This window comes from Siniperca chuatsi, linkage group LG18 (genome assembly GCF_020085105.1).
Source record: "Siniperca chuatsi isolate FFG_IHB_CAS linkage group LG18, ASM2008510v1, whole genome shotgun sequence".
In the NCBI taxonomy this organism is placed as follows: Eukaryota; Metazoa; Chordata; class Actinopteri; order Centrarchiformes; family Sinipercidae; genus Siniperca; species Siniperca chuatsi.
The window spans coordinates 6,899,129-6,926,671 of record NC_058059.1 but is presented as its reverse complement, the minus strand read 5'-3'; the positions used below and the strand labels follow the sequence as shown (position 1 = coordinate 6,926,671).

The window sequence follows — 27,543 nt, the reverse complement described above, 5'->3', positions numbered from 1 at the left end:
GTGTGTGTGTGTGTGTGTGTGTGTGTGTGTGTGTGTGTGTGTGTGTGTGTGTGTGTGTGTGTGTGTGTGTGTGTGTGTGTGTGTGTGTGTGTGTGTGTGTGTGTGCGCCAGCCATCACATCTCTTCCTGTTTTTTTTTTCACCTCAAAGTAATGCAGAGTAGCACAGGAGCTGTGTGTGTGTGTGACCAGTTTCTGAATGACATCACTAAAAGCATGGTGCAGAACAACACTGTAGTGTTCACACATCTAGACACACATAAAAGCAAACAAATATATATACAGTAAAGTACTTGTAGTCATGTAATGCTGTAGGAAAATGCATGTATATATCATTAATAAGACTGATTTCTACACTGCTTTATTAGAACTTGGATCTTATTTTTGTAGTTTTCCCGTCCCTGAGTCTCAGTAGTTAATTTTATGAATACAGTATTATTATTACTGAAAGGAATGATGGCAAAATGACAAAAATAAGACCCAAGTTATAATAAATCTCAGTTACTCTTTAATGGTAAACTTGCAGTATTCTGTAAGAAAACATCCCACAGCAATGCCAATGAGGGATCTTATTTTTTGTATTTTTCTTCTCCCTTTTTCAAATCTGCCTTGCATTGATGTACAGATAAACAAGCTTCCATCACAGAGTCCCAGACAGACTGGTAACCAATAAAATCTGTGGCGACAAAAGCCCATCACTGAATCTGGCCCCTGGCTGTCAAAACAAAATGAAACTGGAGTGCAGAAAAGAGCACACACTGTTTGCATGCACTAGTCCTTCTACTGCACGCCCTGAGAATATGCAGGTTGACCCCTGAAAAACCCAGCGTGGACAATATATTTACAAGGCCCTCTGGCTTGACAAAGTTGTTCAACTACAATGCTATAGTTCTATTGCTGCACCTTTGACTGTTCTCTAATTTATGAAGCATCACCACAGATGAAAAGCTCCTTGAACTTGAGATTAAAGTCTTGCTAACTTGTCTCATGTCACTGAGTTTTCAGAGATGCCACGAAACAACTATCAAACTTATAAATATTCATCAAAGGCTGTTGGGGCAGTGAGGGTTCATCAGAAAGGAGGCCTGTATAAATTATTAAAGAAAACAAAAAAAGTGTTGCACTCCCATATGAAACTTGAGAGAAAGTTTGGGATACAGGGACTAACTCATCTTTTCTTTTCACATAAACTCACATACAAAGTGCAAAATGGCCACCTGTTCAATGACATTTAAGCCTGATTTTGTCATTCTTTTAACTACATTTAATTGTTTTCTCATAGGCAAGGCATCACAAGGCTTTGATTGTTTCTATGGTAACCAGCAAGGGGATCAGTAGATGTTCCACAGAGTCGGTATTCAAATCAACAAAAAGGCAGATGCTGCGTCATCAGAGAGACTGATTAATATGGGGACTGAACACATAACAGACATATTTTCTGGACATAGTGGTAAATTATTATTTTTTCATGTAGGATGATTTTCATTTATTTACACATGAGAGAGGGTGTCCTGATAGCAACGGTATTGTTTAAGATACATCCATGACACTTTTTGAAAACACCTTTCATGATGGATTATTGTACTTACAAAGGAAAATATTCAAGTTCTCTGTTTATCACTTATCTTTCTCAGTTTATCTTACCGTGTTCTCTCAGTTTATCACATACACACACACACACACACACACACACACACACACACACACACACCGTGGGAGTGAGAGAAATTATGTTGATGATGTAAGAAGGTGGCCTAACGTGCTGAGACAAAACAGAAAACAGGAAAGAGGGGGAAATGAACTCCACTCTGAAAGGTTCTCCTTTCCCTCCAACATCCCTCACTTCCTGTCACATAGCTCCCCACCTCACACTTTGACCCTTCACACACACACACACACACTCGCACTCAACAAAACTCCACACAACTATTTTTATTTTTTTTTATCATACAACAATTTGTGCTTTGAGCTTGTAGGTGAGTATGCAGATATGAAATATAGTTTAAAAAGAGATTTGCAGAGGTTATAATAACCAAGTGCAACATTGAGCTACAGTTGAGTTGCTTGTCAGTGTCTTTGTAGAACCAACTGGTAGAGACTGCACTGTCCCAGATAATTGTACTCCTCCAGCGCCCTTGCCCTCAATCTCTCTGAATAGCTACACACTACAGTAACACTGCATACACACACATACAGACAGGCGTTGTACCTTTTGTCATTGGGGCTGTACAAGTTTGAGAAAAAGGTACTGAGTGAAGTGTATGATGGCGTTAAAATCCATAACTCCAAATCTGCCCGTTTCCTCCCTCTGGCCTCACTGACAACTACCATTTCATCTGTGGAGGGACACAGAAATGCACACAAACACACCCAAAATGTGTCTGCATGTGTGTTGGAGAGAGAGACTGTGAGATTGCTGTTTATTGCTTGGATGTGGATTCCCACACTAGATAAAGTGTTGCTGATCAGAGCGGTGACTACACTTACAGGCCACGTGCAGTAGTAAATAGAATTCACTTTAAGTGCCTGTTTTGATGTTTATCCTTGCTTCGTGTTTGAGTATGTCTGTGTGTGTCTTTGTCCATGTGTCTGTGTGTGTAGACTTGTTAGCAGATTTCCACTGGCTGAGTTACCTGAGGTGTGCCATGCTGAAAGCAACTGAAATCAGAAGGCTTGCAACTCGGTTTCCCCATAACAAGAAAAGGTGTAGCTGCCCTCGATCAGCTGTTAAAGCTTTAAGGTTTTTTTTTTTTTGTCTTTCCAATTCACTTGTTGCTCTTAGAAGCTTGCTTTTGCTATTACTTTATTTGATATAAAGGAGCAATGCTGTTTTTTAACTGGTCTTTCAGACTGATACAAAATACGCACCTAAAAATATAGTGAGAGCAACTTTTAGGTGTATCTTGGTAGTCAATAGTGATAATGAAGTCAGTACTTCCTGCTTCTACTTCACAGTAAATCCTTCCTGCGCTTTAGGGAATATAATCCATTCTCTTGCCAAAACGATTTTGGTGTCTTTATTGGTATATGAATCTAGTACATACACTGATTTAGATTGTCTCTATACATTGTGTCAGATAGGACCAAAAACCACAGTAGTATTTTAAAATACAAGTGAAATCTAAGCAAGTAAATGTTCTTTGAAGTTATAGTGAACCAGCTGCAAGAAGGATATATTTAAGATTAGTTCAACAATCAAAGGAAGGAATTTACTTTAACAAGTATGGCAAATTGGAGTGAGTTTATTAAGCAGTAACAAGTTTAAGAGTCTACAGCCATGCTAGCGGTGCTCAGAGCTAAATGCTAATGTCAGCATGATAACATGCTCACACTGACAATGCTAACATGCTCATATTAAGCAGGTATAATTTTTACCATGTTCACCAGCTTAGTTTAGCTAAGTACAGTTAGCTGTAGTTACTGTAGATACTGTAGTTGTCTCAGTGCAAAGATATGTCTATTTTCACATATGGACAGGAATTTCAGTGTTTTGTGAACCATAAATTCAACGGAGAAAAAAAAAATCTTTTCAGAAACAGTGCCATTGTTACTCTGGGTAATCCACAGAACACAATGTCTGCAGTTTTTATTGGAACTACTTTCTACTGAAGAAATAGTCCCTATGAAAACTGTCAATAGGGTGCTCTGTGGAAACCACCCCACGCATACCCAACCCCCCAACACCATTAAGAGCGCCACCTCCTCACAAATCCTAATTTGTTGAGTCATCTTTATTGTATGACACAACATGAGTGTATGTTTGCCTTTGTTTCGAGAGGACCACCTCTATGAGATCCAGGCTCTGCATGTTTGTTCATTTGTGCGTTCATGCATAGTAATCTTTGCAGTACAATGGCTCACTTTAGCCACTACAATTAGAGATATGGAAGTGGGTGCTTGTATGTCAGACTGTGTACATGCAGGTCAGAGCTCAATTAACAGTCAGCACATTTGCACATAATAAAAATTTAAGTTGTTGATGGATAGAGAAGTTTTACACTACCATTAATTGCCGGCCTCAGTATTGCCTGTGTCGCTGCCAAAGTCACCCCTCCATAGCCTCGCTCTGGACCACTTAAATTTCACATGGCCATTTAACAAATTATGCCTATTGCTCATGTGACAATGGAGTCTCTGTGGCTGAATGGGAAGTGGCGACCCTTATGTGGGTTGTGACTGAATTCCATAAATTCCAACATAAAGAACATGAAGTGTTACTAAATGTAACGGTAAACAAGATCAGATATTATGAGATATGTAGGTATTAAGTAATCCACTCCCATTAATGCCACGTCAACACATCAGCACAGACATGTTTGGTTTTGTCCCACATTTGCTTTGTTACGATAGAGTTTGGCGTAGTGTGTAAGTGTGAATGGGAATCTGAGTGAGCAAAGACAAGAAAGGGAGCAATTAAAAGAAAGAACAAGAAATGTTGCTTCTTCCGTACATGTACAAAGAGACTGGGATGTTATAAAGAGCAGCAATAAAAAGCTGAGGAATGAACTAAGACGAGGATAATTAAAGCACTACAGTCCCATTTCTGTAATGACATGTTTCGTTACCTATAAAACCAGCTTCCTGGCTCTCCCTGTCCTCTAATTTTTTTTCCTACATCTTTACAGCCTGTCCTGTGTGAGCAAAGACTATTACAGATGCCTTCCAAGAAACTGTTTGGATTATTTATGGGCGCAGTATTTCACCACCTTGTATAAACTCTAATAATTTGCTTACAGTCAACTGCCATGAAGCAGGATTGGCTGCAAAAAAAACACAACCAAAAATGAATATTGACAAAACTAGGACACCAAGAAATCCAGAGCTCACAGTGGCACCAACTTTTAAGTACATCATGTTCAAATTACGGTACTGTTCGATAACAGATGTGGGTTTTGTCTTGTTTTTGTTCAGGTGATTTGGCATACTGGAAAGTTTCTGAAAAGCCTCCTAACACAGTACAACACTAATTTCTGCTTTTATTCTTTCATCCCACTCTCAGAGCCTGCTGTTTGACCCATCCTGTTTGGATTTAAAGTGGAGTTGCCTGTAGATTAAATAAGAACAGGATTACTAAAAGGAGATGGACAGTGAAAACCTGTGAAGAGCTTACACCCTCTGTGTGTGTTTGTGCATGTATGAACGTGTGAATAGGCTCATGCCCCCCAGTGGGATCAATGAAGTCTCAATCGGTCGAGATGAGTATGCTGGTGTGTGTTTGTGTGCAGCTACCATACAGTGTGTGTAGCCATAGTCTACGATCCTTTCTCATGTGTGTTGTTTTGCTGGTGCACAGTGTGTTTCCCAGCCAGCTGCTTATTCTTTTGATCTACAGAGAATTGATTGGAACAGATTTCCCTGTGTAAGCGTTAGCTTAAATGTTAACAGCAGAATGTGGGCTATTCACACTGTAATCCTGACATTGTCTCTTTGATGAGCGTTGCACATGGCCTCACTGCGTGTGTGTACTATGCGACTCATCGTGTGTGTCAGTGAGAGAGAGACGGAGTAAAAGTAATAGGTAGAATTTGTGTTTAAATAATAAGTCAATAAATTGATCAACAGGTAATTAATTGACAACTGTTGTGATAATCCAAGTCATTAATCAAGCTAAAATACCAAGCCTTTTGGTTCCTGTTTTTTAAATGTGGGTTTGGACTGTTGATCCGACAAAAAAAGCAAATGGAAGATGTTACTCTAGACTCTGGGGAATTGTGATGGGCATTTTTCCCAATTTTCTTACACAAAATGATTAATCAGTTAATCCAAAACAAATTACTGATAGGTTAATTTAGTATCAAAATAATTGTTAGCTGCAGGCCTAGTTAGATTTCTAAATAGTTTTAGAGTGATCTGAACATTGTTATATCTATATTTCTATGTATACTTTACAATCCAAATACTGTATGTGAAATTTATTTAGCAAATGAAGTATCATTAAATTGTAATTGAAATGAATGGTGAGAGAGAATAACAGGAGGAGACTTTGAGGACTTTGGGTCTATAAGCCATTTCTTGTTTATTGCATTTAAACAATTCAATTACATGCTTTTACACATGTGCACATTCTAACTACAAGCAATGGCTGACAATTTCAGGCGCTGTTTGTATTGATGAGTGCTATATGATATGAGCTGGTACTCAGTAAACAGATATGGTGTTGGCAGACCTCGAGCTCATAGCTCCTCTCTGGTGTGAGCTTCACTATTGTGTTTTGGGGCTCTATGGGGGCCTATAAGATCTGAAGCCCACCAATGGAGGGGGGAGATAAGACAAGAGGTACACAGTCACGGGAGAGACCACTAGCTAACCTTAAACCCACACAGCCAGACTACCAATAAGCATCGTATGAAATAACACTATAGCAACTATGAGCTAGCAAATGATACTCAACTTAGAGGTTTTTAGCAGGTTGGTAGCATTTTGTGAAGTAGAGCTTTTTCAATTAATCCAAAACTATTTCTTTTTCTTTTTTTATGCCTTTTGTGTGTTTTTTTGACTTAATCGCAAATATAGTTGTTTGATTATTGTTCTTTGTTTGCCACTTACCTGAAGCAATGTTGGTTTTGCAGTGAGAAGGCGTATGATAAAACATACTTCTAATGAAGATCTATTGAACTTGTTCTGTGTGAAGGGCTTTGTTCTCGTCTTTTTTGCTTTTCACATTACATCACATGTGAAACTCTGATTACAAATAGTAATAATACGCTTTATTTATAGACAGAAAGAAAGGGGGTGATAGAGAAAGGGAGAGCGAGATAGATAAGCTTAGATGGATAAGTGTGAGTAATCAGGATCTGAGTCCAATGCAGTAGCAGACTGGCATGTATTTGCCAGGTCACCTACAGAAATGGATGACAGCCTGAATGTGAGCTCTGTTAGTTGTTAATGTCCTATTCACTCATTGATTTTTCTTTTTTTTTTGGCTGCTCATCTATTGTTGAAGCGTAATCAACTGTCTGATCTGGGATTCAGAATTGTGGACATTTTATGCTGAGCATTTTGAAGAGAATGCTTTTATATGTTTATCACAGAATGGAAATACCCCTGTTGGGTACAATTCTGCCATAGCATGTACAGTATCAGGTGACAATCTCATGTATTGGTAGGGTAACAGAGGTAACATGCAGTTTTAGTTTACCCTGTCTTAGTGTAACCAATAATTCTCCAAAATCCCTTGTTTTCCTATGATCATATAAAGCATTTTACTATTATACTTAGCTGGTGACAACCAGTTTACATGTGTTTGTGTGTGTGCATTTACAGAATCTGTATATGAATGGAATGGAATGGAAGTTGCTTATGACTGAGCATGATGGTGCATGACTGTGTGTACCTTTGTGGCACATTTGATATTAAATGTGAAAACAACATTGCCAGAGGTCTTTCTCTACTCGTCTCAAGTGGTTGCTTCATTAGCAAGACCTCTCTCATCTCTGCCTCAGTCTATCACTCCTCATTTGTGCTCTTTATTCCTTTAATCATTGCAAAAAGAGTTCACCCCCTCTCCTCCTCCTCCTCCTCCATCTTGCGTATCTGTCTCTGGCCAACAGTGTCACACAGACTCCTCTGTTCTCTGTCTGCCTCTAGTCTTGTATAATGAGTTGGGTTTGGGACGGGACATTCGGCAATTTGGCCTTTACTCTGGGGCCAAGAGGGAGTGGGAGGCATGAATAAGAGGAGGAAGAAAAGACAGCAGGATGGCACCAGTCTGTCATTATAGCAGCAGGAGTATTGGTTAGTATGGTCAAACTTTGTGTTCAGAGAGAAATGTATTTTATGTCAGCAAACTTTGTTGACTAGCGCTCTAGATATGGGAGTTGTGGCCAGCATGAACAGTAACCCACATTGCACATAGAGACACTGATAATGTCAAAATGTGTATTTTTGGTTATTAATATCTTTGATCTTACTACAAATCAAAATGTCAGCAGTCCATCGCTTCACTGTTATCTCATGTGGTTCGACATGAAGTGTTTGCACAGTTTCGTAGTATACATAGAGGTGTTTTATAGTTTGATATCAAAATGCAAAATGTACCTTTCAGATATGACACCGATCAAAATTGTATTGCAGTTGGTAAATGATTCTCAGTGATTCAAGGGACAAAAATGGGAGTTCACAATGAAGTAAGGCATCTTGTTCTCCTTAATTCCCCTTAGTATTCAATTTAAAAAATACACGAAGTGAAGTAAGTGCATTTCTGTGCGACGTGTCTGTGTATTTGTGAAATGTCACTTCGGCTACCAGAGACTTCAGATGGGCTTTGATGTTCTCTCAGGCATCTCCTTTGTCCACTCAAACACTTCACTTTCTTTGTGATGAAAACATTTGCTCGAGAACAGATGTGATCCTCTTTTATCTGTTATCAGAGAGGGGTCGTTGGTTTCTCTGTCCATCTGTTTGTGGATTAATTCAGATTAGGATTTGATTGGAAGGTACTATTAAAATGTTAAGATGTTGGAGTCGGCAGTTAGCCTGCATGATATATCAAAGTGGACCAAAATAATATATCTGCTATGAAACCATGTGATTAACAGTTTTCTGACTTTCTTACTGTGTTGCTGTATAACCAAAGCCAACCACAACAAGAAAACCGAGTTGGAGTAAATATTCTTGTGCAGTACAGTTGTAGTCATTTTGCTTTTATAAAGGACTTAAGGTTTTTTTACAATGTGGTGCAACATGTTCCAGTAAATGCTCATTCTGTTGTATGATGATCCACAGTCATTCCCCCTGTGCATTGTATGTGTCTGCATCTGTTAAAGTCATCTAGCAACTTCAGGACAGTTTGAAGTGCTGTTAACCATCAGTTGTACATTACCATGTCCTCCAGAAGGGGACAGTATTGATACACCTTTGCTCTGCCATTTGGCTCATTCCATAGTCCAGTTTATATTAGACGTAAATGTAGAAGTGTGTTCCACATAATCAAAATCTGTTCTTGTGATACAAGATAATGACTCACGTACATTAGGAATAGTTTGCACTATATATCCAGAGTTGAAACAGTCGATAAATCGATTAGTCTGCCAACAGAAAAATTATTTGCAAATATTTTTATGCAAAAATGCCAAACATTCCCCAGTTCCAGCGTGACATTTGTGAGGATAAGCTGCTTTTCTCTGTCTTACTTGATAGTAAATTGAATATCTATGGATTTTGGACTGTTGGTCTGACAAAACAAGGTTTTTTATGATATCGCCCTGGACTTTAGGAAATTGTAATGCCCATTAAACAATTTTCTGACATATATAGACTAAATGATGAATTGAGATAATAAAAATGATCATTAGTTGCAGTCCTATCTACAGTATACTCCCATGTATCATGTACACTCAGTTGCCACCTTAAGTACACCTAAAAAACTAATACAGTCCAATACAACAGTCCTGCATAAAAGCTACCTTCATAAAGGTTTTAATGTTCAGTTTTTGTTTAAACTGTTTGGTGTTGATTCAACTGTCTGGTCATTTTGGAGGCTGAAGTTTTGGTGCTGTTGAATTGTATTGTGATATACTGACAGGTGTTTTTGTTATTTTGTCATCATTTATATCAGTAAGGGTGAATGCATTCATTCGAAGCAGTAGTGACATTATTATGGTAAATGGACTGTACTTATATAGCGCCTTTCTAGTCTTTTCCGACTACTCAAAGCTCTTTAACTACATATCACATGCACCCCATTCACGCACATTCATACACTGATGGCATACTAAGTTGTCATCAGTCCAAGGTAACTAATCACTCATACACACTCACACACCGAAGGCACAGCCCTGCTCAAGGACACTTCGACACGTGGGCTGGGGGAAGCCAGGATCAAACCGCCGAACTTCCGCTCTACCACTAAGCCACAGTCGCCCGTATAAAGTATAAAGTCAAGTTGTTTAGAGGGTAAACTATTGTCTGCCCAAGGAGTTTCAAGCAGCAGTAGCTATCAATTTTGGCTTGTCCACTGCTCGTAATCCATACTAATATGTTTTGTCATTTCCAGACGAGCAAGTTTTGCCCAGACTCTCAATCCTTGAATCTTTATGGTTTCTTATCACATGCTGCTCTGCTCTGTTATTTCAGAGCAGTGTAATCCCTGTGACTCCCTCCGAGGTGTTTTGCTCTAATGGCTGGTTATATTTCAGGTGTAATAGCCAATATGTACCACTTTTTGTGTCAGATTCACTTTCTATGTGGAGACAATAGAGTGAGCTGTGTTAAGAATCGGTACATCTCTCTTTGTCTTTTTGTTTGCTCTGAAAGTGGAATTAGTTCAGTTTTTCCCCTCAACTGAATACTTCGCCATTTCTAAACAATGTTTTAGAGCTTAAAATGATCAATGACGTTCTTGGTGTTGGGACGTTTTCATTCACAGCAATATATTTTTATATCTTCGCACCAGTGACAGCAGTGGCCGGAAGCTTTATGTTTTCTTTCAGATCAATGTTGTCTGTCCGTCCGTCTCATTCTCGTGAAGGCAATATCTCAATTTGGCACGAACGTCCACTTGGACACAAGGATGAACTGATTAGAATTTGGTTGTCAAAGGTCAAGGTCACTGTGACCTCAAAAAAACATATTTTTGCCATAACTCAAGAATTGATAACCATATTTCACAGTTGGTCAGACAATGAATTGGTGACAGTTTTGACTCAAAGATCAAGGTCACTGTGACCTCAAAATGAGCTTAACAAACACGTTTTAGGCCATAACTCAAGACTTTAAGTGGTAATTATGACAAAATTTCAGATGTTTAATGGGATACAACAATGAAGTGATGACATGTTTTACCTAAAAGGTCAAAAGTCAACTTCACTGTGACATCATGTCCTGGAAAAACTTTTTTTTGGCCATTATTCAAGACCATAACTCAGGAACAGAAGGGGAGGTTGTGACCATATTTCACAGCTGGTCGGACACTGAATAGTTGACACTTTTGACTCAAAGGTCAAAGGTCATTGTGACCTCAAAATAGGCTTTCAGCCATAATTTAAGAATGAATTGGGCAATTCCAGATTTCACACACATGTTGACTGGGATGACACAATAACTAGCACAGTACGGGCTTTCCTCCATCTCATCCTTTCTGCCTTTCCCTCCTTGCCTCATTCTGAATTTTGAGCGTCATCGGAAACACATGACTGCAGACAACCTATCGGAGCGCATCTAGCTAATCGTGATCCTGCAAGGCAATGTGTGAGTTTCACCTACAGCTCATAGAGAGGCTTCGCATCTAAATATGCAAGGAGAAAACAAAAGCACCACATTTTGTGTAGCTATACTCTATAAGAATCCATCTTTACATAGTAATCAAGTACATATGTACCTCTTTAGCCAGCACATCTTTGATAATCCTTCATTAATCAGTTCAATAAGTATATCATCCATGTGTATCATCATACATATGTATCATTAATATAGTGATAACCTTATACCCTTTTTATTCAATTCCTTTCAAGTATTCAATACATATATTATATGAGTCTGTGTTTGTGTAAATACAGTATATGTATTTGTGTGCAACTGATGTTGAGATTTGTGGGTGAAACTAGAGCAACACTGAGCATGTGTTAAAGGAAAATACTGTGTAGGCGTATGTCATCAAAATTTGCTAACATACACACCGTGGATGAAAAATGCCATTGTTCTTAAACTGCTATCTTCAAACCATCTTAACATTTAGAATTGATTTTAAGGTCCTCCTCCTTATATACAAAGCCCTCAGGACCAAGCTACATTGCTAACTCCCTTGTTCCCTTGCCTTCAAGAACACTGCGACCATCTGCTGCTGGTTTATTAGAGGTTCCCTGCAACAGCCGAAAGAAAATCAGGGATGCAGCCTTTGTCAATTATGCCCCAAAGCTATGGCACACACTACCTGTAGATATCAGGGAAGCCAGCTCGCTAAATATCTTTAAAAGAAAGCTAAAAACTTATCTCTTCACTTTAGCCTTTAACTAGATATGACTTTCCTGATACAGGCACTTCTTTTAAAATGCTGTATATTACTAGATTTTATGCTTTTTATGTATTATACTTTTTAACTCTATTTTTATTTATTTATTTTTTAATTATTATTATTTAGTGGGTTTTATTTCCCATCTTATGTTATGCATTCATCATTTTTATTTTACAATAAGTATGGCATTCTATCATTCTATGTCCATTTTTCCCTTTCTTTCCCTTACTTCCCTTACTTATTACACGTCTTTGTTGAATACTTGATTCTGATTGGTCAATTACAGCATTCTGCGGTCTGTTATTTCTGAAGAGCAGACCGCTGGTATGAATAACAGACCGTTGCTATGGACACAGTTCTGATCATAGACTCTCGAGTCCAATCATATCAATCCGCAGAAAGAAGGCCTATGGCAAAAAAACATTTTTTAATCATTTTGAAATCAATTAAATCAATATTTGGTGTAAAATTATTGATTTCTTTAGTAAGTATCCATGTAATAAGCGGGATTATATACAGCAAGCTGATCATTATTGCGAAATTAAACCCTTCAGGTTGATTCTTAACCCCCGATAGGGTGATGCAGGACCCCGACGGTACAATGGCAGCAACTGTTATAACTGTTCCAGTGCAACATTGTTGCTCTTTTATGTGTTTTTAATTTTGTGTTTTTGGACCACAATAGAGGTCAATAGAGGCAGAGGAATAATCTATATCAGGCTTTGGCAACACAGAAAGTACTTGTTAGTTGTTCAACTGATTGAAACTTGTTGGCTACTGCTAACTGTCATGGATGATAGCCAAAAGGCTAATGAGCTTTAGCATTTTAATGTTCGTGTCCCCTTAAGTATTACCTACTTGTATAAAAAAAAAATTTAGAACCACATCAGATTTGTATCTTTATTGGTACCCTGATCTCTGACTTGTTCACATTTTAAGCTGTATTATTCCCAACCTCAAAAAGGGTCAAATAAGAACAATTTGTTCTTGTTTGTCCTATTTATCATCTGCAGAGTATTTGGCTTCCTCTAATGTAGCCAATATTCAACATTACAGACCAATTTTGGGAATCATTGATGATGCATGTTTGGGTCCTATCCCATATTGCAAGAGTGCACAACTGGCATTCACATTAAAACAAAAGCCTGTGGTTTACTTTACCCTTTTTCTTAACCTTTTATTGGCCCTTTCACTGCTCACTGGTGTCTTTGTCGTCAAACCAGAGGAGGCCAGCAGCAGCACACAAACTCTGCATGACCCTGATTCTCTGGTTTGCCTGTCTATAGGCTCCTGCCCTGTCTAACAAGAACTCAGTTTAGGTAGCTATTCCCACACTGACTATTATGCAGGCAAGAAAAGTCAGTCTGCTTTTTAATTAAAAAAAAGTAGTCTGGCCTCACACGTCTCTTTTTTGTGCATGAATTGGAATTACTGTTAGCCATATGAGTTCAGTTGTAACCCTAATTTGTGTGTATTTATGTGACATTGCAGGCTAGGTCTTAAAACCGAGGCACACTGTGTGTATATCACTGGTTTCTCCTTGAGAGTGAAAGAACATATTAACAGTGTCTTCAGGGTGTTTCATGAGCCCTGCGGCAGCAGTGTGAAGCCTGAAGGCCTTTACATTCCCTCTGCTACCTGGCACGAGGCTCTGACTCACTCTCGAGTGATGTATACCTACTAATGGTCCTATTAAATACTCTCTGTGGGACCAGGGAAACAGTCAAGCATATGTTAGAGACATACAGACACTGTTGCATTCTGTGGTTGTGAGTTTATGGGCTGAGGTAATGACAAAAACTCTACACAGCGTGTAGTGTTATGGTCCCCACTGCTCTCACTAGCAACAAGCGGCATCACAGTGAACAACTGAGCAGCAATATAGGGAAGGAAAGGTAATGCAGAGGGAAAGTATGAGAGAGCAGGAGAGGAAGACAGATGAATTCATTTATCTTAGGACCGTGGGAGATGTCGATTACAAAGAGGCTGAAATTTGTGCTTTTTTTTTTCTCAGGCAACTGTTACAATGCATATTTGTGACTTTTTTGTATATTTTTGTTCGTGTATCGTGTATATTCTGTGATGTCTTTGTGGTCATCGTTGTATTATTTCTGTTCTTCCCAAAAGTCATTTTTCAGTTCAGTATGGTCAGTTCTGTGACTTTTGCCTTGAATTTTCTCTTATGTTGATACATTTTGAGTTTCTGTCTGTACTGCTCCTTTAGATCTGTGTTCAACCATTGTGGCTATCAGATGCTAACTTCCCAGTTATGGAAATTCACTCATTTGGCCATTTATTTTTTTTCCAAGTGTAAACCTTTTGAAGATAAAATTATTTGCAAAAGCTCCATTCACTGGACGTTTTACAAGGTTTTCAGTCACATATCATGGCCTTCACCAGTGGATGAAGTTGTGATTTAGTAACTTTATTATCCTTATATTTATACAAGTATAAACAAATACTTACATTAAACACAGTAGTTTGCTACTGTTACACTACAACTTGGGACATGGACTGGAATTAGAGGGAATCAAATGACTGTCACTTGATATAGTAAGAATGTTTAATCACAATTTCTGATTATTTGCTCAACATTAATTCATAAAATCATAGTTAATAGTTTTCACAAACTGGACAACAAATTGACAGTCACACTTTGGTTTTACTGGATTTCAGTTACTTCGTAAGCCGCATGACAAATAGAAAACTTGTGTGGGGCTGGCTGACTGTTGTCTGCTCCACAAAAAGCTCCAATACACATATATACATATGAGAAATTCTGCCCTCAGATGTTACAACTGTATAGAAATTCACATTATATCATGAAAGAAACATGAGAGATCAATAATGGTATTCTCATGATACATGCAGTTTTAAGATTAAAGGTTTTATCAGATGACTTTTTATTAATCTGTTTAGAGCGTATTTTAAGGTCAGTCATGCATCATGGTTTTTTGTAAGGTCAAAATCACAATGTGAAAATGTTGACATCAATCAGCCCTATATGTGTGCACCCACACATACATTCATCCTTGCAATTGTGCATGTGTATCATTATGTCTAGTGGACTATGGTCCATCTGCCTGACCCTTTCCTTCAGAGCACACTCTGATTGGCTGTTTGACACTCTTAACTGCCCATTTACATCTGCTTCTGATAGGCTGTCACTCCCTGCCATGCCTTTCTTGCCTAGGGAGGCAAATTGGTTACATTGTAAATCCAGGAACATGACTGTGACTGGATCAGGAGTCCCTAACAATGGGGGGTGATGACATTTTTTTTGAGTCTGACTTGTTTACTGCACCATGCTGTCTTATCTGTAGAGTCAGTAACAGATTAGTTTGGTTGACGGAGAGAAGTTAAACATTCTGTAATCTGATAGCTGTCTTGTTAACTCCATTCCACTGAACCCTTATCTATGCATGTTTTCTATGCAGCCTAAACTTTTGTCCTGTTGATCTCAACCACATAGCATAGTCTCTCTCTCTGACACACACTCACACAGAGTCACAGGAGTTGAAGATAGTGGTTATGGATGCATATAACCGTGTTACAAGAGAGTACTTTACTGCTTTATGAAACAGAGGCACTGGCTTTTTGACTGTCTATAAAATTCCTTTAGTGTACTGGCACCGGGAACAGAAACAGCTTTCCTGTCATTCAGGATACACACTCACACAGTATTCCGGACATCATGCCTCTGGGATCTCGCTGTGGGAAACTTTGAGGGGGAGTGTTCAGAGGTGGAGCAGAAGTCGGAGCTTGTGGGACAGAACACAAGCATTGAACAGAAGTGGATGTTTTTGATGGTTTTATCTTCTCTTTCTCCAATTGTGTTGGATGGGAAATGGTTTCACAATAGAGTGAATTTGACCACAACACAATCCATGAGGACTTAAACTTAAGTGAGTGTCTGCAAGACAAGTGAAGTTTTTGATAAACAGAGTTTTACTCCATGAGAACTTTGCCTGGAGTTTATCTGCACTGATACCAGATTCAAGAGGACTTGTTTTCAGTGCTGCTGAGATATCTTGTTGGTGGTGGGCTTCAGAGTGGAAACAAGCACCATGGCTGGGGTCACTCGGAAGGGATCTGGGAGGCCCTCATACTACTACAGATTCCTGGGCAAGTCCAGACTGCAGCGCCAGAGAAGCCGGTCCCGCAGCCGCACCAGGTCGTCTACCAGCAGGGGTAATAATAAATACTACTACTACTGCTGCTAAAAAAAGTTCACCATGCAGCAGTTTTAGCCTCGTATACACCACAAGACTCAAGTGAAGTCCAGTAACTTTGTTTCTACAACATACTGTAGCTGTAGCTGATGAAACTCAGAAGAGAGAGACACTGTAGCTCACTAACAGGCCAATAATCATTTTGACACCATCTGTGTTTCTGATTCTCATTAGCATGTGTGTATTCGTGGCGTTGATTGGGTTTTAAAAAAGGATTTCGCTTTGCACAATGTAGACCACATTCTGTGAAAGCAACACGAGAAGAGGCAGTTCACCTTTTCAAACGTTTTTCTGTTGTATTGTTTATGCGAGAAGTAGTTTTATAGTAACATTATTTTTAGAGCCCATGGCAACAACTGTGTTTTTGCTCATGTGTGTATAAGAAATGGAGTGAAATGACAGTTTGGCGTCACTATTCACATGGTGATGCTACTCTAAAATTACACCACCAACACTTGACAGCTCACAGCTGGGTGTCAACTTGCTGAGTTCCACTCTGTGCAGGTGCTTTGCCTGTGAATATTTTTGTTCTTCCAAATTGTTCCAAGAAACAATTTAAGCCAGTTAGTTAGTTTTCTGCACTGCATAACTTCTTCTTTTTCTGTTAGTCCATGTCCTTGAGCACTCCGTTTCTTCACTTCGCTGCTTTTCTGCCTCTCTGTACTCCTGTACTTACTGCTGGAGGCAGTGTTTGAACTGCAAGGTTATAGTGATAAGTCTGCCCCCAAGGCTTAGCTCAAGTTACTTGAATGGAGAGAAAAGAAGTGTCTCTGAAATTTTCAGCCTATTGATTTTTTTCTAAGTGAACTGGTGTAACTTGCCAACCAAGATATGAAGTAGAAGACTGTTGCACATCTGTTGCTCTGTTGCTGTGGATATGATGCAAACTTTCAAGAGACAAATAGCTCAGTTTCACTGAAACTGAACCTTACTTGTATTCTTTTAAAAATAACTTGCATTACGAGTAAGTGTAGTTAGTCTATAGTAAGAGGCGGCCAAAGCCAGACAAAGTCACGAGAGAGAGACAAACAGAGTGTGTAGGTGCCTGGTTTTTATGTCTTGATGAAAGAGGTGCTTTGAAGTCTCCCCTCTGTATCATTCAGTTCTCAAAAGAACACACACGCACACATGCATTTGAGTTCTTGTACAAAGACACACACGCAAACACACTGCCTTGATCTTTGTGGCTAAGTGCAAGCTCCACTCACAAAAACTTTTACACACTACACATTTACGCAGTAACACAGACAGGGTGAGGAGAGGTTGTTCCCAGATGGAGCAAAAGACCACTAGCAGCTCTCAAAAGCAGTACATGCTTTGGGTTTTTTTGTAGTTGTAGTAGTGAAATAGTTAAAAGAAGTTGTGGTTGTTCTTTGTATGTTGTTTCCAGCAGCAGCAGGCTGCTGTTTTCACCCACTGCATGCTACCTGTCCAGCATCAAACAGCAGGTGGACAAAGTCAGCGACTAGCTAGTGAACATAGTGGAGCATTTAGCAGGTAAAAAGAGATATTTTTCTTAAGAGTCAGTGGAGACCAAAACACAGCAAAAAATACAGACTTACATTTGCCAGGTGGCCAGAAACAGGATAAATGAATGCAAATATTGCGCCGGATCTGCTGGATGTTTAAATAGGCAACACGTTCTCTAACTTCATAAGGTGACAATATGTTACTGTAGTGGCTTAAAAAAAAAAATCAGCTTTTGCAGGTCTTTGTCAAGCACATGCTAATATAAGAATCCAATTAGAAACCTGGTTACACATATGCATGGCCAAGAAATTTGCTTTTTCCAGGGGAAATCAGGATTCCCTAATCCCCTTCCTGATTATGGAAACCAGGTTTCTTGCTTATGTGACACTGATGAAATAAGGTAACTGCGAAAAGCAGATAGTAACCTGGTTACTTAAGTGCATTTAAATGCTCTGAATGTTGCAAATCAGGCAGGACTGCTTTATGGCTATAGTTATTTTTACAGGGGTTTGCAACAATATGAAGTACTTTGATCTGTCATGTATTTAATTCACTGGATTATCCAAAAACAGACATTCCCATCTGGTATCTCCAAATTCCAGAAATGTACTATATCACTATATACAATAGTATTGCGATATAGAATTACATAAACAATGATAGAAGATTTTATTCATATTGTCCACCCCTCGCTGTCTGTGTATGTTTTCTCTAAGTCATTGAAATAGGCTAAGGTTTGTGGGGAGAAGAAGAAACTTTTCTCAAGTAAACAGTTCTGTGCCTGAAGCTAGAGATGTAATATTGCTGAAATATGTCTCATTCAAGAAGCCCAGCAGCACAGTATAAAAAATGGCATTCCTGTTCACACCACAGCCATGAACAGCTATGTAGGTCTATCTTGAGGAAGTTACTGTAGCCCCTCTTGATGTACACACTGTCACTGGGACAGATCAGGTGGCAGTTGCGTGAGCTCATGTGTTATTGTTTTCTCAGCATGTGTGTGTGTGTCAGTGCATCATTATCTGCGAATGGAAAATCTTATATCAGCTCGGTTCACCCTCACATCACTCTGGTTCCGTTTCCCCTTGTTTCGCTGGGGTTGGTGACATTTACATACAAAATGACTGCTTATCTCAAAGAGAGAATGGCAGAGAAAGAGAGAGCGGTATTGTCTGATCTGACTTGTTGATCTCTCTCTCTCTTGATGCAATCAAACTCTGTTTTCAATTGTTCTGTCTCTTTTGGATCTACATTGGCAGAACATCTTTAAATTGTTAAGCACTTACCATAGAAAAGTAGTCTTAGCTCTAGTAAAGTTTTTTTTATCTCCTCAGAGAGACATTTTGGTGGAAAAATTAGGTCTCTGAAAAAGTGGATGGGTTTTTCTGTCTCTTATTTCGTGCCTCATGTTGGGCAGATTCCTTACTTGGCTGAGATGAGCTGTTATTGCGTGCTATCATATTGTTTTGTATGGTATCAGACAGACTGCCGTCAGAAGTGTTTATGCAAAGTTTGGGTTTTTTCCTCCCCTAGGTGTATCACCCAAACCCACTGGTTGTTCCCTGGCAGAAATAACCTGCAATTCTTCAGTTTTTCCCATTGATCTCACTCTATTCCTGCTGACCCGTATTTTCACTTAAAAGCTGGCAGCACCTCACCTAAACACCAGCTGGCACGGTGTTTCAAATGCGTAAACATGCACACACACATACACACACAGACACTTTTCTTACTGTACTTTTGAAGACATCCATAGATTATTCATTCCCTTTCTTCCATCTCATATCTCAGTCACTGTTTAACCTTTAAACTTAACCATAGTTTTAACTCTCACCTAACCATAAAGTAATCTCAACCCTCAACCTAAACTAAAACTTAGTTGAACTATACCAATTTATTCTTAATGGAATAGTTTAACATTTTGTGAGATACGTTTATTCACGAGTTAGATGAGAAGATTAATACCACTCCCATATCTGTCTGTTCAGTCTAAAGCTGGAGCCAGCAGCCGGTTAGCTTAGCTTAGCATAAAGACAGGAGATGGGGGGAAACAGCTAGCCTGGCTATGTCCAAAGGTAACAAAATCCCCCCTACCAGCATCTCTGAAGTTCACTAATTAACACATTATATCTCATTAGTTTAATTATTACCAAAACCGAAGTGTAAAAACGCCCAATATATCACCCAACAAAAGTAGTTATTGTGACAGGCCTAGCTGTTTCCCCTTCTTTCCATTCTTTATGCTTAGCTAAGCTAATCGTCTCCTGGCCCCATAGCTTCACACTGAATGGACAGACATGAGAGTGGTATCGATTTTTGTCCTTTAACTTTCTTCAAGAAAGCCATCTCCCAAAACATCTAACTATTCCTTTAAAAGTGCAATACTTTGCTGCTAAACATTTCTTACATGAATAAAACATCAACATGAAATGTTGGAAGATGAGGCTAGCAGCTGCAGTTGGGAAGACAAGTCAGGTCAAGTTTAAGTCTTTGTGCTCAATATCACAGTCTCTCAATGGGCTTTACAGCTCCACATCAACAATGGATGCAGTCTCTTAAAACAAGGAAGAACTAAACAAAAGAACCAAGAACTGTATTTTTTTTAAATTGGAAAAGGAAAGAAAACTGACAGAAACTTTAGCAGAGGGAGTTTAGTGATAGGAACCAAAGAAAGACAATTACAGAACAAAAAATTTTAAGAATAATACAAATAGTCCCACAAGTAGTACTGATATAATAAGTACAGCACAATATGTCCAATGAGGTAAGGTTTAGAAAGTAAGTGCATTGAAAAGGTTTTCCTACATTTTCCTGCCGTTTAAATATGCTAACAGATATAGGTTCTGACTGCTCTGTGGCTATTCCAGTGAGAGCACCAACTATACACAACATAGTTACAGGAGCAGAGTAGCAACTGCGTGAAACCATGAAATATCACAACAGTAAAGAAAGAGTTACTGCCAGCAGCTTGCAAGAAAGTGTTTGAACTATTCAATAACAACTCAATAATGCATTACCACTGACAATTATTGCACGTAATCATATTCTCTATGGTCTCAATACCAAGAAACACTTTTGATATGCACTACTGCGTCATGCTTAGTTTTTGTCAGGCTGTTTATGATGTAGCCAGATTTTCGTCTGAGTGTGTGTGTCTGCTGATGGGAATTGAGGACGGAAATAAGGCTGATAGATGGGAAACATTGCCAGAACAACACAGATGATCACAATGACTCAGTTTCCGATGCCTAAGACATATTTAAAGGTAAACACAGGAAGGCTGGAAACAAGTCTGTATTAATAATTTGTGTCTCAAAGTGTTAACCTACTTTAAATATTAACACGATGGAGAAAAAAACAGACATTTAGAGCAAAGTAGTGGGAAGTTCAGACCTCAACTTCATGGCCAATGGAATCACTTTTCCTGTTTAGCCCTTTGATCTGTTTTTACAATTTGTGCCTGTGCATCCTCGCTGAGATTAAGGTCATGTTTTAGTAAAACAAAGGCTTCACTAATCACCATAAGCAACCTTATCCTTTGATCTTCTTGCCTTAATTTTCAGCACAATCAGACCAAGGAGCAGGAGAAAAAGTGTAGAAATTAACAAGGATAACTGAGTAAAACTGTTTCCCATCTACTTTGTCAGTTCTGTATTATAAGTGTGAGAAGTGAAAATGTAATCAATTTGCCTCTGATATCATATAATGGGAAGCAGAGACATGAGACAGAGGGCAAGGACAGTTAATATAGCAATCAAGCAGTGAAGTGAAACTGCCAGATCGCTCCACATCATCTCAGTGTTTAACCCAGGATTTCTTTCTGATCTTAGTTTCATCTCTGGAGGATGTGTCCTTGTCTACCCTCTTTTCCCTCAGCCTGGTGAATCATGGAGATGGGCCAGATGACGCAGTGCTTCTGAGCACCCAAAAGAGTCCAATAACAGGGGGACAGGTGCAGGATAATCCCCCTTAATCCACAGATATCAACTCAGATTACAAACCAGAGCCAGGGAACGGTTTTGGAGAAATAGCTGTAGAAATATAGAAGATCATTGCTATTGCTCACCCTGAAAACAGCCTGTCAACATACAGCAGACAGTATGTGCAAGTAAGAATAGTTATTTTCACATGCACTTACTGTATATATGTAAGCGCACACACAGTCAAGTTCAGAAAATGAATTGTATTGTAATGACACTGTGTTTCTCTATCATGCATTTAGTTTGGTTATCCATTGTTACCCTTGTCTTGCCCAGAGATTTACAAAAATATCTGAAAACAGTCGAGCTCATATTTTTTAGTTGGAATTCCAGGGTGTGGATATAATACACCCATAATATGCAATGAAAACATGAGGAATGAAAACAAATACTGCACAAACAGATTTGAAGAAATGCATCAACAGCCCTTGAAAACCAATCCATAAGATCAGATCTCAGTAATCATGCAGGAGTGATACACTTAACTACAACTTTGCCACTAAAGTTGGCATGTCGTTGTAGGTTCGCCTTGTGTAAACTGTATTTTTTTGGGGGGAAATATTTTAAAGAGCTGTCGTATGTCATTTTCGGTAACATTATCAACTGACACCAAGCCTGCACAGGGTGTTTGCTTCATATCTGTGTGTCTGCTAGTGGATGTTATTGAAGTTAGTTGGCTCTCAGTCGGCAGTCACAGGAATGTTGCTGCTGTGTTGCCTTCTGCACAAACACAAACTTCCTCCTTCTGCACCCCATTCTTCTCCTCCTCCTCCTCCTCCACCCCTCTCTTCTGCCTTTTCATAACACACTGCACACAAAGGCATGCATGTGCCAAACTAAACATGAAGCAGAGGCCCTCGCTCTGGATATCCCTTGAACATGGTCGAACATAGAATTCTTGTATGTGAAAAAAATCCTGCTTAAGTCAGTTGTAGGGTGTAGTGCTGCTTGATGCTCCCAATATCTGTACTTTTACACTGTTCATTGGGTGACTATGTTTCACAAACTTGAGGTGTTAATACTGAATTCTAAGTATAAGTTCAGGCAGCTGTGATCTTTGTATTGTCAGCCCACAGTTGACTTTAGATAGGGGCTCAATGTTAAGTGACTGTTGACTGTCTCATTGTCTGCGTTAGTGGTTGTTGTGGATTGAAATGATTCTCTTTTACTCCCTCCTGTCCACAGAGTTGCTCCAAGGAGACGGAGTAGCACCTCTTTATCACCCCATCATCTCTGGGCTGAGTAAATACCACATCTCAGAGGTCAAAAGTCCAGCACTGTCCTCACAGTTCAGTGTTAACACATTATAGTCTCTGTATACACACAAGGAAACGCTCTCTCCCCTCCCTCTTATTCGCTGTCTTTTAGACTAAGTCATAAAGCTTGACAATTCAAAGCTGTGCCTGTAATACAGTATGTGCCTGGGTGGGCCTCCACTGTGACCTCCATTACATGGTTCACTGTCCAGCTGGGAGTCAGGTACACCGCTAATGAGACCATGCCATCTGACAAAATAAATTTAAAAAAAATCTTCTTTCTGACAGATTTCTCTTTGATTGGCATTAATTCACAGTTTATATTCCAGAGACAGACAGCGCTTTTTTTTGCAGCACTATCAGCCAGTCAAGACACGTTCTAGTTGTCTTTTATTTGAGGGGTAAACCAGAAAAGAGATGTATTTGTGAAGCAGGGAAGATGAGAGGCGGAGTGGACCAAAAGAAGATAGTCCTCCAGGTAGAGAGAACACAGTAAACACAGCTTGACAGCCTGTGATTTTTGCTGCACATTTCACTGGCCCACAGAGGATGTATGTGTGTATGTGTATATATATATATATCTGTGTGTGTGTGTGTGTGTGTGTGTGTGTGTGTCTGCTTTTCCCTCCTGTCATAATACAAGAGCTCTGCCTTCTCTTTGGAGGCTATTTTTCAGCCTTGAAGGTCTAGACTTCTTGATATGCCGACACGTGCTGCTGTTGATAACAGGATCCTGTACTCAAACTCTCTGTTTGGTGCTTGGTGAGCACAGGTCAAAGACACACTTTAAAGAGGCCATAAAAGCATTTTAATATTAAGAATAGATCAAATGACTGTGTATGTGAAAACCTAATTTTCACCCAACTCTGCAGTTCCCTTCTGCTCTACAAGCCAATCCTAAGTATCGGTATTGGGGCATATTTTAATGGATATTTATTTTATTTTAAAATACGATCTTTTCTGTACTGTACTCTACTGTGTTTAGTCCACCTCAGCCTTCTAGAGCCAGCCTCTAGAGTGCAAGCATTCCACTGCATATGTGAGTGACAATTAGTGTGTGAATATGAAAAATTACTTGGGCGCACCAATAAGTGAGTGGCCAAAAAAATCAGTTAATGCAGGACTTCCATTTTAGATTAACTGCATTAGATAGTTGCAGTTTAAGGTACCCTGTGGAGTTTTTGACCAGTCGTAGCGCTGTGGAGCAATATTTTGATGAGTGGGTCCCTGTTTTGTTTCTATCTTGATCGCGTACACACAAAGAATACACATTCCTGCTGCCAGTTCTATACAATTCCACAGATTGACAGTTTGTGGCTGTAATGTGCCAATGAACGTAGCATCACATCCAGAAAGGCAGGAAGGAAGAAGATTGCCAGATAGCAAACACTGACGTATTATATTCATCATATCAGCCATGCAAATGTTTTATGAGGAAGCAAATGCTTCATTAGTCATTTTGGTGACAAACAGTAAATTTAAATAGAACTTTGTTTTTACAAAAAAAACTCCACAGTGTACCTTTAACTATCAGATAAGGCGCTATTTTTGTTGTCTATTGTGAATGAAACTAAAATTCATAACGGATTTAGCCTGTAGACCCAGCCAATGTACATGTAATAGGTGACACATCTTTTCAGTGGCGTGAAGGGACTCTGCTTTTGGTCATTTGTAAAAAACAAAACAAAATGAAGAACTCCAAGTCAGCAGAGTGATTACTAGTGTAACACCAGCAGTACAGAGTGTAGATAGTGAATGTTCTTTTCAATTCGCTATCATTTGTAGGCAGATTAAATAACCTGTGCAACAACAGCTTGCTTACAACAACCTTTGTGAATTTCCTCTTTCATCACAGAGCCACTTAGCACAGCCAGCTCCTCAAGCAATAAAAGATCATAAAGCACATCACTCCAGGCAAAAGAACGTGCGTTTAGAAAGACAACAAAAATCATTATTATATCAGGACAGCACTTTGGCACAGCCACACCAAAAATGTTCGTCATTCCTGTTTTTCCCCTTAGGAAAAACCTAACTAGATGCTATCAGTTGCCTGTCTGTCTTCTAACAGTTTCTGTGACACATTACCACCTGCCTGTCCAGTATGCTGTTTTTCTGCACACCTTACACATGAATCAGTTATACTGTATTCATCCTGTTTGTCTCGCCTTAATAGTAACGCACAAAACATTTAAGAATATTGAACACACAGTTTTTTAGAAGTAGGAGAGGCTATTGAACTTCTTGCAGTAACTGTTGAAAGTCTGGGTAAACATTGTGTAATATCTGGGCCCATTCCAACTTTGATTACATATAGACCACCTAGATATAATCTCACTTTTATCAGTGAATTTGCTGAACTGCTGTCCGAAACATTGACTAGATTCGATGAGTTGCTGATACTTGGAGATTTTAATATCTGTGTCTGCTGCCCCGATGACTCTGTAACTTGAGTTTTTAACATCTCCTCCTCTGATCTTAACAATTTTAGGTCCATTTCTAAGCTCCCATTTTTGGCCAAGGTTTTAGAAAAGGCTGTAGCAAATCAACTGCTAGCTTTTATTCATAAATTGTTTTATGACAGCTTAAAGACATAGTTTAACTTTTTGACAAATATGAAGCTATAGACAGCAGATTAGATTAGCATAAAGATTATTAAAATAATCAACACATTATGTTTTGTTTGTGTAATCTGCACAAAAAACAGAATGAGAAAATGACGACTAGTTACAAGCTTGACATATCTCTTCCACTGGTTGCCTGGCAACCTCAAGGTGCCAACAAGACCGGCCATAAAACCCCAACATATGGCTTTTACACACAGTGAGCGTAAGAGGTGCTAGTGGATGTATTTTTTACTCTTGGACGGAGTCAGGCTAGCTGTTTCCCCCTCCTTCCAGTCTTTATGCTAAGCTACACTAACCACTTGCTGTCTATTAGCTTACAGACATGTGTAACTCTCAGCATGACACCAAATAGTTTCCCAAAACGTCTTAACTATTGCTTTGAGTCAGTCTGACTCAAAGCAAGAAAATATTTGGTGTCTTGCTTTTTAATGTTCACAGAGAGATACATTCACTGCGCTGCCCTATCTGTGTTGGTCAGACCAGGACACACATACACTCCTGCACACACATGAAATTCAGGTGACCATCATCTATTTTAGGCAGCTTTAGGCCCCCCAGGGCTCTCACTGACATTTTCAGGGTCCCATTAACCAACTGTGAGGAGGCCTGAAGGTGGGTGGAATCAAGGCAGAAAAATGGCTCTATTTGTGGGTAGATGGTGATAGAGGATGGAGAGGTGGTGGTATGTGCTTCTGGGAAAGGTGAAAGGATAGAGAATAAAAGGAAGAGTGGTGCAATGAGGAGGTAACAGCAGATGAGAATTCAATTTGATTTGATGTAGGAGATGAAGATGGGATGATACAGTAAGAAAATTCACTGATGGAGGTTTGAAGAGAACATTAATCGGAGAGCACAGAGGGAGGGGAAGAAAGTGGACTGGTGAAGGAGAACTACAATTATACGATCATGATAAGAAAAAGAAGGTGGAGGATAAGGATAAGAAGAAAATGATATATAAGGAATAGACTGGAGACTTGGTAGCCTCCAGACTTGGTAGTTCAAAGATACCTCATCTTTTGACACAACAGCTGTTGTCTGTGGGGCCCTCTGACCCTTTGATTGACCTTACAAACAGAGCTTTGCATGCTAGATGCTCCCAAACACACACTCAGATACCAAAATATCTTAATCAGCAACTGTTCGACAGACTAAACGAGAAGTGTTAACAATCTGAAACCAGCCACCACATGCCATACAAAACTTGAAGTTTTATTGAGCGTGAGTGTCTGTTTACTGTTTGCTGTTGGTTAGGGGGTTAGAGTCAGGCACAGGAGCCAGTTATAGCAAGGGAAATTTTCCATGCATTTGTAAAGATACATTACACGCAGATGGTGAAAACGTGTGGAAGCACACACTGCAATTACACACAGCAATTAGTTCACGTCTAAATTATGTGTGTTTGTGTGTGTGTGTGAGCTTTCCACTGAGCGCTCATAGCAGCCAGCTGCAAACAAGTGGGGAGATTTCCGTTAAGAAATTCAGAAGTCTAGAAGGGGAAATCCAGTTGACTGCAGACATAATTTGTGAGAGTAGCAGAAATTCAAACTGCTGACTTAATTCAGTCAGTGTTCATGATTGCCTAATCAGCCCTATTTGCTCATGAATTATTTTCAGGCTTAAAATGACTAAATACACTTGTTGTCATGGCAACAGATATTTCAATGCCTCCATGTTTGTTTGTTACAATGACAAAGTGAGACAGACAGTAATTTTTTATTTTTGTTTTTCAAATGTTCTGTTAGTATACCAGTACATCATGTTGTACAATGATAATGGATTGAGCAGGTTTTTATGTGCCCACTTCCCCACGCATTCATCTCCTGACATCATTTAGAATTATTGATGCATTTTTAGTATTTTGGCCCTTGTAACATTTTATCCAGAGCTGCCACTTAATGAGACAACTGAAGCTGCACAGATGAAGAGTCTGATGTTGAAAGAACTCCACTAGACAGTCATAGAGTCCAGACAAACATCAGTAATATATCCCGAGACACTGATGATCATCCCGTTAGTGATACATTGTGCATGCG

The 27,543-nt window shown here is 39.2% G+C and overlaps 1 protein-coding gene across 9 annotated transcripts in view; it reads left to right on the top strand.

Annotated features, from left to right (window-relative positions):
* Window positions 1-27,543, top strand: part of LOC122866149 (disabled homolog 2-interacting protein-like) — a 146,000-nt gene that overhangs the window by 36,893 nt on the left and 81,564 nt on the right. For 2 of the 9 annotated variants that reach the window (XM_044175445.1, XM_044175444.1), the window contains exon 1: window positions 15,441-16,139. The exons of the other annotated variants lie outside the window; for them this stretch is intronic. In XM_044175445.1, the coding sequence (XP_044031380.1) occupies window positions 16,016-16,139 (124 nt within the window). In that variant the 5' untranslated portion in view covers window positions 15,441-16,015. Of the gene's footprint in view, window positions 1-15,440; window positions 16,140-27,543 lie in introns of those variants that run through there. 9 annotated transcript variants of the gene reach the window in all.